This window comes from Melopsittacus undulatus, chromosome Z (genome assembly GCF_012275295.1).
Source record: "Melopsittacus undulatus isolate bMelUnd1 chromosome Z, bMelUnd1.mat.Z, whole genome shotgun sequence".
NCBI lineage: Eukaryota > Metazoa > Chordata > Aves > Psittaciformes > Psittaculidae > Melopsittacus > Melopsittacus undulatus.
The window spans coordinates 16,243,828-16,256,571 of record NC_047557.1 but is presented as its reverse complement, the minus strand read 5'-3'; the positions used below and the strand labels follow the sequence as shown (position 1 = coordinate 16,256,571).

The window sequence follows — 12,744 nt, the reverse complement described above, 5'->3', positions numbered from 1 at the left end:
CAGCAGCAATCAGAACTAGTAATACTCAAGCATTGTTATGACAAAGAGACTGCTTAAGGACTAACTTCCGTTAAAAAGAAACCAGTACTCATGCATACCCTGCTTATCTAGTTTACCTTCCATTGATAGAGAAAGCAGCAACTATAGATCATTCCAACATAACAAAGTAGCAGTCAAGTAAGACTGTACAACTACTTCATTCTTCATTAGCAAAATACTCTGAGCCAGTTTACAACAGGAAGCAGGATCCCAAATGACTTAGGCTGAAGAATGTGCAGGCAAGTATTTTCAACAAGAGTCCAGCATGACTCAGAATTCTCTCTTTTAAAACAACTTGACTTTTAACAAGAACCCTGGAAAATTTCAAAAAGGTCAGTCACAGTGTATGGAACTATATCAAGGTCCCAAGTCAACAAGAAAACTGTAAACTCCAAATACATTTGAGAGTTCTCTCTGTGGTTCCTGAGATGACAGTTAAAAAATGCATATGCATGTTCACAGTAGAAATTTTGGAAGCAAGTTTCATCATGTTTACACTGCTGCTTGATAAATGTCTAAAAATTTCCCTTGCTATGTAACTAAACTGCCAACTATTCACTTTTAAAATCTCTTATCCATTTTATGTAACTAAATTGCCAAATACTCACTTTTAAGGAACAGCTTTTATTCTGATCTCACTTTCTCTTTAAAGTAAGTAAGCATTTAAGACAACGAATTTCCTTTCAGGTATAAAATCAGAAATTTTTTCACTGGTGCGAGTATCCAGACAACAGTTACCCAGCAACAACCAGATGGTCATATGAATTCATAGTTTACTGGGATAGTTCAAAAGTAGAGCTATGGATCTGCTAAAAGAAAGTATTCACATGACTTAGAATTAGTACAATACAATTCTAACACCAAACATACCAGAGACATTGAGGTATTCTACACATTTATTTTTCAGTGTACAGTATTACACATTAAAAATAAACTTCAAATATACAGCGTTTGCTTAAACTAAAACTAAAGCATATCCTAGCCAATACACGGAGTTACACTGACGTTCAGGCACACAAACAGGAATACCGTACTGTTTAATGATTTACAACTCTTTTGGTCTGTTCAACAGAAAACGGACCAAATGAAGCAGAACTTCATCATTAAAGCCTTTCACACTCCCATCTTCCACAACATCATACAATGGCTTACTGTCTGTACCCCAACAGATATTCTTCCGAGGGTTATTTTCAATAGTTTCTACAGTTAGCGCTAAAGTATTTAGCTGGTAACAAAAGAAAGCAAAATATTTTCCATCAGTCACTACAGCCTGAGATACAAAAGGACGGGTCACATCTGCTTCATTCCAGAATCCTATAAGATAAACAAACAACACTAATTATACAGAAAATATGTATCAGGACACACAACTAAATCCCAATCCTGAAATACAGAAAAATATTTGGTAACTGCAACAGCAACTTAGCAAGGCAAGAATGTCCTGTCTGCTTCAGCAATACAAGCATTCTTCATGCAGACTGGATAAAAACACAAATACCAGTCAAGGGTATTTCCAAGATCAGGGACACAGCATCCTATTTGCATTTTGTACACAATTCTCTATCAGTGACTGAAAAAAAAAACCCACATTGAGCAGCCAAGTTTTTAGAAATTATAGAAGCTAATACATCCTTCAAGTCCTTCAAATGACCTAAGGGGGAATGACACTGCCCTGTTGAGAAGTGTGAAGCAGCTGAAAGACATCTGTTTCACAATAGAAGCATACATATGTATGTGTGAGCATAACTGGCCACAGTGATCAGCCAGTTAATACTATGAACACCATGTCAGTAAGTATTTAATACTTCAAGTAACTCCCACTAAGCATTAGTAGTCTTTTTAAAATATTTTCCTTACTTATTTATGCATGTGTGCTAGCACACGCAGTAATATTCTTCAACAGTATTTGGTATCATATGCAGTGAATACTGCTAGAAACTGTTACAGAACAAAGAAACTGCTTGATATCTACCACCCTTCTCCAGAACAAACGTCAGTTAAGCGAATGCACGACTGAGATTTTTGCACAGGCTCTTAGTGTTATATATAAAAAAATATTTTTCTTCATAATTAATTTCCCGAGTCAAAGTACTCAATGACAAAATCTTAACTAACTGCCCTGTATAAGCTCTGCTTCATTCATTGGTTCAATAAAACTTAAAATAGCCACTACAAGGATGGTCTTCAGAAGAAAAGGCATGAGAAAAAGGTGATGAGGAGAAAAGGTTAGGGAACTTTAGAAGAGACATTCATTACCAATTAAGTTTGCTGTCTCACCTTGATACATTGCCTGTGCTGCTGTCCAGGCAAAGAGACTTGCAATACCATTAGCTCGATAAACAACTTCAATCTGATCCTCAAGACGTGCTTTTATAAACTTCTCCCGCTTTAGTTTATCAGGGATAAGATGAAACTGGGTATGTCCATAACAGCATGGATCTGCTACCTTTGATCCTGTGTTCCCCAAAATGAGAAAAAACGTGAGTCAGAAACGATCTTCATTATGCGTATAAACACATCTTCACTATCAGACTCCAAACAACAAAATGTTAGAACCTCTACTGTTGACCTGAATAAATGTTGAGATTCCTGCATTTCTGTGTGAAACTGAAGGGCTTGTCCCACTCTAAAAGGCAGGAGTTCACATACTAAAATGACTCTGAGAATATGAATCAAAATTCAAAGCCAGCTTTCTACCAATTTTCTAGTAAACCCACTCCTTCAAGCAAACCTGGTCACAGAGAACCATACACAAAGTGGATGCTACTCCCCACTGCCTAATGACACAGAATCTCACTAGAGATTTATATACTATTCATACTTATATAGTATATAAGTAATATACTACTGTTTTCTGTTGATGGGAGTAGAAAGGTTGGGGGTATGTTTTGGAGTTTATTTTTTTATCAGTTCTGTACATAAATTAAAACTAGTTAATATTTCGTGACTAGAAACTCTTACCTATGAACACCTTGTTTTCATACTGCCTTTTGAACAATGGCAGTTTGGATGGTTTGTGATCAATAACAGGAACATCTCCAAGATTTGCCTCTAGCGGTACAACCTCGTAAGAAATAGAAGAAAAATCATGAGCTAAGTCATACTTCTGACACCAGGCCACACATATGTCACTTTCTGGTCAGATAACAGAATGTGCGAGTCTTGCTTACATACAACATTTACATAACTTTAACCAAAGATCATTTTTCTCAACAGAACTTCTTGTCTTGTGATACATACTAATACATGCATCTTACATTGATGTCTGAATTTTCTGCAATGTACAAAAAACATTGTGTGAAATGATGCTAACAAAGCTGCCAACTGGTACATCTTCAAAACCAGAATCCACTTCTATAGAAAAATGAGCAAAAAACATTTCTGTCAGGTATCAATAAACTTGAACCAGCAGTATGAGTTTACATGTACTCAATGTTTTGCACTGAGCAACATTTTTTTGGAAGAACACTTCTTCCAAAATGCCAAGGTTTGTAACTTCTGAATAACCAACCTCAGCAAACTGTACAATTAAGTTAGCAAGAAATGTTCAGCATTTACAGAAAGTGAAGCATAGTTCTCTGCCTGTGGTGGCAACCGGACAAAGGAGATCCTCACAGCCCATACTATTACCACTGTGCAAACACGGAAAAAAAGACTGGAATACTTAATCAGCTTCCGTAAAACTGAGAATCTGAGAAAACAAGTGTTAAGCAGTAACAGAGCTCGTATCCAGATTATACATACTCTTACACCATTCATTTCTCCTTCATTTCTCTCATCTTATTATCATCCACTAAGAACATTTCACCCATTTCTTATTTTTGCATCCTTATTTTTGTCTTAAAAGCATAAACTAAAAACTCCATTTCATGAAGTGCAGCAACATGCTTTTTAACTCAAGTACAAAGCTGATCTACTTGAAGTTCAAAAGACTGTCTCAGTATCTACAAAGCAGTTACAAGAAGGTAGTAAGGCCGTTGAGACTTGAGAAATGCATTTAATGTCCTATAATGTCTGATTAACAAGATCCACATACCACCTATTATGTGGTTTCAGCAGCTGTCAGAAACACAAGTGAAAACACACGGGATAAAATTGCTGTTGAAAATATACACACCTCTGGAAGCTGCTTTGGTACACGTATCTGGAGATGTGGGTTATCGTCAATCTGAAATCTCACAGGATCAACTCTACCCTTTCGGTATCCACGATCAACAACTTCCTCACCATGATGCCAGTAATAGTTAACTTCAGGGTTTAAATCTGAAACATAACAGAGGAATAGGCAGAAACAAGTACTGCCCCTTTACATTTAGTACTCTCCCAGTTCTTGTGCTGCAGCTGCAGCAAAATAGAAAAACTAAAATCCACTCGCACCATGTGGGACAACAGAGATGATGCAAATTATTAGCAATGGTCTGAACAACTGTATCAGCAACACTACTGCCGGGTCCACAGACCTTCCCCACCGCTCCAGGGGTCCCACTCCCCCCTCTCTCCCTCCCTCCCTCCCACATCAACTCCGAACCGAGGGAGGAGGCAGCCAGCAGCGGATTGCGACAGGACAGGAAGGCGGCGAGGGTGGACACGAGCTGCGTTAAGAAAGGGCCAGGCGTATGATCCTGATCGCGGTACAGGAACGGCCGCTTCTTATTTTGGTAGAAGCTCTCCTGAAGCAGGGCGTCGCAGGCAAGGGAGCGCAGCTCGTCAATATTCAGGCTCGGCGTCGCTCCCGCCGCAGGCTTCGGGGTTTTCGCCGCCGCTGGGGCCTCCGTTACCGGCGCCAGGGCTCCGGCGCCCTCGGGTGCAGCTCCCGCCGCGACCTCCGGGGCTTTCGCTGCCTCCGGCGCCACCGCTCCTGGGGCTTTTACGGCTGCAGACGGCGCTCTCGGGGGCAGCCCCGGCACGAGAACAGTCTTAGTGAAGCTCTGGTACCAGCGGTCCGCGTTGAGGGCGAAGGTCTGCGGGTAGACCATGTACTTGGGCCGCTGCAGCAGCCCGTACAGCCGCAGCTTCTCCTCGACCGAGGCCGCCGCGTGCACCCGTTGCTTGAAGTGCTCCACACGCCGCCGCTTAGCCGCCTTGCTGTTCGACGTGGCGGAGGCCACTATGGGCGGGTAGAGCGAGTCGGGGGGCTGCGGGAGAGCAGCGGACTCGGCCTGCGAAAAGCAGCACCGGCCATGCCACAGCAACCACCGCCGTCCGAACGCCGCCATTTCGCAGAGGAAAGGGAAGACCAGCGTTAGGCAGCTGGAAAATCTGATTGGCTGCTGGAGAGCACGTGAACAAGACAACCTTCCAATCGGCATGCTTCTCCGAGAGAGAGCGCGCTGCCGGGACAAAAAGGGGCGGAGCCTTTGAGGAGTCCCGTCTCTGAATGGACCCCGATCTCCCCTTCAGCGTGGTGCAGACTTTCCGCATGCGCCATAGGCGACCCCATGGCTCCTGTGGTAGGGGAACTACATCTCCCAAGAGGCGCCGCGGCGCTCCCGGATATCTCTGTTGCGTGGGCGTGCTCTTGGGGGGCTAGTGGTTAGGGCTATGATTGAGCGCTGCTGGGCTCGAAGGGGTCTGTGGGAAGGGAAGACGTCGTATTAGAACTTGTCAATAAGTAATCTTGTATGAGAAATACGAGGTAATTTATTGATGAAATTTGGAAATTGAACGTGCGTTACTCAGCAGAAGAGCACAAGGCTTCCTGATTGCCTCAGTATCCCTCAATGTAAATCCTGGGCTGAATCCTCTATTGTGTTGTAAAGACTTGTTTTTACAGGGAAGTGGGTGTCCACTGCAGTGAGTGTAAACTGAGCTACTGCTTGTCAGAAACTGCACACCTTTGAAGCTGGCTTTAATTAAACACCTGGAATACGCTCTGTTACTGTACTTGCGTAGGAAATGGGAAATAGGCTAAAATGACATAACTGATGCTGCAGGAAGTGCTACAGTTACTGAGTTTTTATCTTTGAGGCACTTAGAAAAGTTGAGAGTATTCCACTGGTGGAGAATTGACTTATTCTTAAAAGTGACTTTGTTTTGGTTTTTTTTTTTTTTTTCTTCTGTTTTTAACTTGGTCGCAGTATTCTTGGGATTTTTTTTTTCTTTCCTCTGTATTTGCATGACATTTCTGTATTGCCTGAACTGCCTGAAACATTCAGACTGACCAGGGACAGGAGAAGATTAACCAGTGGGATTGGGGCAGGAGGCGCATTATATACTCCCAGAGATCTGCTTCTTTTCATTGAATTCAGCTTGGCTTTCTGCTGAATTGATAGTCAGAGCTAAAATGGTATTTGGAGAATGGTCTGGAATACATGACAAAGATTGAAATCTGTTTGTGTTGAGATTTTCTAAGAATATAGAATATTAAACTGTTGTCTTGAAGTAAAAGAGAAATTAAAATCTTATTAAGGCATAGATAAGCAAAATCTATGATAATCATAGATAAGCATGATAAAATAATAGATAAGCAAAATCTTTAGCTGAGATTCACAAGGTATTTTATAAAAGACAGATATAAATGTTAAGTTGTAACTCAGTTAAGAATCAAGTATTTAAATTTTTTATGTTTAATTTTGAATCCAGCCACTGTTTACCAGAAGGGTGAAGGAACAAAGCCTTAGGTATATTGACTGGCCATTTAGGGAAGCAGTCTCCATTCTTTTCCTCATTCCACATACTGTAGTCTCCAAGAACATCTGGAAGCCTGTTTTCCCCTTGATTGATAAAGTACGCTGGCCAAATGTGGCCAAAGTAAGGCTCTATTTTATCTCTTTATTTAAGCTCTCTAGTTCAATTCCCTTGTGATCACAGCCAGCCATATTAAGAACCTACACAAACATACAGAAAGTCACCATTGCTGTTCTAACGCATTTGGCTGTAGTATCTCATGTTTCAAAACTCATTACCTTTGGTAGTTAGAAATACTCATTTCGTGCTTAAATGTATTCATGGTCAATTTATACCTGTTTGTCACTGTGTCAACATTGTCCTTTAGTTTAATTAGCTCATTTTACCCTCTAGTGTTTGCCTTCTAAAACATTAATGGAGACCAGTCATATCACTTCTCAGTCTTCATTGACAGAGACTAAACAAACTCTTCTCACACAGACTGATCTCCATTTCCCTGATCATCTTAACAGCCCTTTCTTAATTTCCTCTGCTTTTGCATTTGTCTCAGAGATATGTCACCAGACAGTACTCATTATTTCATACAAAGGACGGTATTACCTACACCAGATTACTAACATTTTACCGCTGTTAAAAACCTTTTTCATCATGTTGTCAAATCAGAATTGCCTGCCTTGCAGCTCTACAACACCGTGAACAACTTTTGCATAGGATATTTTAAACCCTCAAGAAGTTCAATACAGAAACTGAATATAAGTGATGAAGTAAGTGAATGTTTAAAGGACCAGTTTTATTTTCCCTATTTTATTCAAAGGCTTTAAATATTTCCTACACCCTGATACTAACTATAACATTAGAAGAGAGGTGTAAGGAGCCAAGGCTGTGCTTTAACTTGCGCTTCATTCCGAAACCATTTCCTGATGTTCTGGTCACAGGTCAATTTTTTTTTTTTTTTTTACTTGGCGTACGTTGTAGTATCATTCATCTTGATGGAGGAGCTGATAGGGTTTGGATAAAATGGCCCAATAGACTGTAGGGTTGAACACACCAACATGTTTTGCTTATAGCTCTGTCATAAGCTTTTGATAAAAATCTGTTACCCAGCCATAGATCTCTCAGTTCAAAAAAGTAAAGCAACAGTTCAAGAAGGATCTATTTTACTTCTTTACTGAGACAATCCACAACATCCGAATTATTCTGAATCTATAAGAGCATCTTTGTGTTGGTTAAAATAATGTTTAAAAAGAGGGAGACTATAGGGAGGCTCATACCCTGCCTAAAATGTTAAATACAAATTCTAAAATTAATGCCATAGCCACAAAATAAACTCTAAAATTGAAACTAGAGGAAAAACCTGCATCTTAGTTCCATTGTGAATATCATTGGAGAAGATTAGTTTGAAGCCCAAAAGTAGCGTAGAAACTACTGAAGTTCACCTTATTGAACCTACTGCATAGGGAAGGATGGCGCAGAAATGCTGTGTTTCCAAGGCTCAGAAATGAGTGCACTAACTGTACTCATGCAAAGGTGATATTGCATATACATTAATTACTGGGAAGACATGTTATCTCTTATATACAAATGTAGAAGGTGCTTAAGTGCACGTACTTCTTCAATAACCTTTGCAAATGCCAGGTACAGCCCAGATGGGATCACAGGGATCACAAAATGCAGACAGGTCTTATTCTACACCAGGAGGAGGCGTGATGTCTGAGTCTGCTTCACCTGGCCATGGTGGGATTGCTCTGTGTCCTGTCAGGGTCACTGCCAGATCTCCAGCCACTGAGAAAGGGTTCAGTCCTGAAGACTGAAGATCTCAGCCACTGAGAAAGGGTTCAGTCTCAGCACCTGCTAAGCCATTTCTTCCATACCTGTCCCATGGTGCTGGCACCATTCATTTTCTCAGAGACCTGCATCTCAGTTTAGAAGACAGAGAACAAAATAACAGTGGTATTGAAGTGCTTCAGACCTCAAAAAAAAAAAAAAAACAAAAAACAAAAAACACAAAAACAAAAAAACCCCACAAACCCTCAAAAGGAAGCCACAAGGTAGACATGGTTTTGTTATACACTGGGAAACAAAAGATACTGTAGTTTGATTCTAGAGCAGCAATGGCAGGCTGTCAGTACACTTGACATGCTGAGGATTGATGGTGTCCCATTGTAGCTGACGTAGGATGTTAGTCCAGAGGTACATGGAAAATCAGACTAGAAGCTAATTCTGGAAAGTTCATAGTAAAAAGAGCCTCTAGAGCTGTGAAAAACAAAGCTATTATTCAATACCAGGTATTCCTCTTGTAACAGTATCTCAAGGCCTTTAAAAAAGGCTGAAGGTCCATTGAACCAAGCATCGTACCCTATACCTGCATAAAAAAGTAAAGTGGTTCTTTATTTTGTAACGTACTTCTCATTTTGTTAAGTTGTAGTGAGGACCAACAGTCTACTTTTAGGTTAATGGTGTGAAACAGTCAATGTGGGTTTTAAATTATCTTCTAACCAATTCAGTTTTATTTTAAATTTTCTGCAGGAGGTGCAGAGTCAGCAACTGTCTCTTTCAACATGGGGACAGATTTTGGACAAGGCATATCCTTTCTACTTGGTGCTCATTTTGGCAACTGGATTTCAACCAAAAAGGAATATATCTAGGTTTAACCAGTTAAGATTTAATTCCCCACCTAGCTAAATGCTTTGTTAGTGACTCAGGACTATGTCCATAAAAGAGATTTAGTGAGAACTCTGCCTTGCCCTCTCTGACTAGCAGTAGACCCCACCTTTTTATTGCCAAAGTTAATAGACTAATCCAGAGTTTATGGGGTATTGCAAAACTGGAATAAATCTCCCCAGAAGACCTTTTCACACTCTTACTGGCTGAGCTCTCTTTAGAAGACATTTTATAAATTGAAAAGTTCATTATTTTTCAAAGCAAGTGTGATAATGAATATTCATTAAAGAACACGTGTCATATTCACACTTACAGTGTCTCTTTCTGACTGACTTAATGGCTAAGGAGAGGGTGTCGTCTTCTGCTTGCCTGCCTAGACGATATTTCTGTTTACAGATTTTTTTGGTCTTGGACAGTCTGCCTACAGCTTAGGTAACACCAGTGGGACTGTATACTCTATGTAGAATTCCACATACTGCAATAGATACAATTTTAACTGTTGAAAAGATATTTTTTTATGACATGTCTTTAACTGGTTTTAAAACAAATTATGTGTTACAACTGTTGCCAGGTGATTATTTAAAGCGACTCATAGCATAGATAAATGCAGTAGGGGAAAACCATTATCATCTTTACTAATTGAAATCTGCAGACAAAAACATGCTTCCTACATGATATCCAAATATCTTGATAGGAATATAATGTGCATATGACTTCAGCCTGTCATACAGATTTAGGAATGTTATGTGTTTGTAGGAATGCATGTGTTTGTAGGAGTGCAATGTGGGACTACATAATGCTCCAAACAGCACCAATTAGAATCAAGTTTGCATTATGTTTCAACTGCTGTTTCGCAGACAAATTCCTTTTGGACTAAAATTGCATATGTTCATCTATAGATCAAAGATCACACCCCCTCACCCACCCATTTAAAGCAAGATCAAAGCACCTTTGTTACAGGGCTATGGAAATGGGAGGGAAAAGATGGATTTTTGACCAAAGATTTCCTTTAATTAACAAAAAATGTTAAAAGAATTAACTTCAAAGTTGAACCGGTTTCTAGTTCCCCTGTGAGAGGCGAGAGTCCAGATGAATTTAACGAAAGCTGCTCACATCGGTTCAAAGTAAGCAGTCTTCCAGCTGGGAATTCAGAAGATGCACAGGCACATTCTGTCTTCAGTGGATTTAAATGCTATTACAGCAGGGCAGTTGAGAATGGTGATGACATTTAAGACCACTCTGGCTATATAGTGCTGTAAAGATAAAAGCTTATCTCAAAGACATGCTTGGACAAAGCTTAGTCTCACTGCATGAATACCCATTAGCTAAAAAAAAATAAAAAAATAAATCAGAAATCCTTTGGGAAAGCTAGATTTCTTAGTCAGTTTTATGTAGTATTTCAGTGCTATTGTAGCAATTACGAAAGAATATCTCACATATTCCCCATGCATTTTCAGGAACATCTAACTAGTGGACATCCCATATATGCTGTTTAAGGTCACTGCATGCTATTTTCCCAAGGTCTGTTTTTGTATTGGGAGAAAATCCAGATAATTTTACCCCCTACACTTTGAGATAATTGAGTGCTAAATGAAAAATCTTTATTGTGAAATTAATAAACTGAAAGGTACAGAAGCTGATTGATTAGCAGAAATGTTATCATTTTGAAAGGCAGATAGAGCTATTTGGATAATGATTTGATAGCTACATGACAATTCAAACAGTCGCAGTAAAACACTTCTTCATTCGCACAATTATAACATTCAGCTACTGGAAGAGGTACAGTTCTGTGAGAAAATTTGTGGAGTCAGCTATAATGTTGCAGAGATCAGACAAAAGGTGAACTAATGCAACAGTACTAAAGGGTGAACTAAAGGGTGAACTAAAATTTGTGGAGTCAGCTATAATGTTGCAGAGATCACACAAAGGGTGAACTAATGGGTAGACTTAGCTCAGTATGAAGATGAAGGACTGGATGAACACAGGTGTTACAGGATAAAGCAAATGCATATAAATATTATTATAATATGGAGTTACTGAGGCAAGTGTTTATGTTTTGAAATAAAATGATGAGTGGAAGGCATCCTCCATGAAAGTTCCATGCATTCCACTTACTTATTTCTTCTGTTATTGAGGACATCAAACTTTGTTACTCAGTTTAAATGGGAAATTTGAAACATAATTTCCAATTTCTGTAACTAACCCATTCTTTTGTTAAGTGAGGGCTGATGATCAACTATTTCTCTGACACTTAGAAAAACCCACAACCAATAAACTGCACACTAAATCTGCATTATGTGAGCTGTTTCCCAACTTGGACACTTATTTTAGACAGCCAAAAAGGGATTCTAACTCAAAAAGTGAAAAGTTCAGGTAGCAAAAATGCAGACTTTCCAATAGCCATCAAAACCCAAAGAAGACTGCATTTACAAACTTACCTCTAGTATATCCACTGTATTTCTTCAGCTTCACAGGTGAGCTGCTTATCACCAGCTGGTAAAACAACAGGCCTTGAAGCATATCCGTACATGGGACTTTGTAGTTCTAAAGCAAGACTATGCAAAGAGGCATTTTCTGGACTCGATATGATCTGTGTACTGCCAGCTTGGAGACTGAGCTATTCAGTGAAGCTGTCATTGTACAGAATCATAGAATCACAGAATAGTTAGGGTTGGAAAGGACCTTATGATCATCTTGTTCCAACCCCCCTGCCATGGACAGGGACACCTCACTCTAAACCATGTCACCCAAGACTCTGTCCAACCTGGCCTTGAACACTGCCAGGGATGGTGCATTGACAGCTTCCCTGGGCAACCCATTCCAGTGCCTCACCACCCTCACAGTAAAGACTTCCTCCTTATACCCAGTCTAAACTTTCCCTGTTTTAAGTTTTAACCTGTTACCCCTTGTCCTTTCACTACAGTCCCTAATGAGGAGTCCATCCCCAGCACCCTTGTAGGCCCCCTTCAGATACTGGAAGGCTGCTATGAGGTCTCCACACAGCCTTCTCTTCTCCAGACTGAACAGCCCCAACTTTCTTAGCCTGTCTTCATATGGGAGGTTCTCCAGTTTCCTGATCATCCTCGTGGCCCTCCTGGACTTGTTCCAACAGTTCCATGTCCTTTTTATGTTGAGGACATCAGAACTGCATACAATACTCCAATTGAGGTCTCATGAGAGCAGAGTAGAGGGGCAGGATCACCTCCTTTGACCTGCTGGTCACGCTTCTTTTGTTGCAGCCCAGGATACAGTTGGCTTTCTGGGCTGTAAGCACACACTGAAGCCGGCTCATGTTCATTTTCTCATTGACCAACACCCCCAAGTCTTTCTCCGCGGGGCTGCTCTGAATCTCTTCTCTGTCCAACCTGTAGCTCTGCCTGGGATAGCTCCATCCCAGGTGCAGGATCTTGCACTTGG

General features: G+C 40.3%; 1 protein-coding gene across 1 annotated transcript; it reads right to left on the bottom strand.

The window, feature by feature from the left end:
• Positions 1 to 917: 917 nt before the first annotated feature.
• MRPS30 (mitochondrial ribosomal protein S30) lies at positions 918 to 5,293 on the bottom strand. Its single transcript, XM_005151965.3, has 5 exons — positions 4,568 to 5,293; positions 4,157 to 4,302; positions 3,001 to 3,103; positions 2,317 to 2,493; positions 918 to 1,353 (listed from the first exon to the last, which is right to left on the bottom strand). The coding sequence occupies exons 1-5, from the start codon at positions 5,253 to 5,255 to the stop codon at positions 1,085 to 1,087; spliced, it is 1,383 nt and encodes a 460-aa protein (XP_005152022.1). The 5' UTR covers positions 5,256 to 5,293; the 3' UTR covers positions 918 to 1,084.
• Positions 5,294 to 12,744: the final 7,451 nt, after the last annotated feature.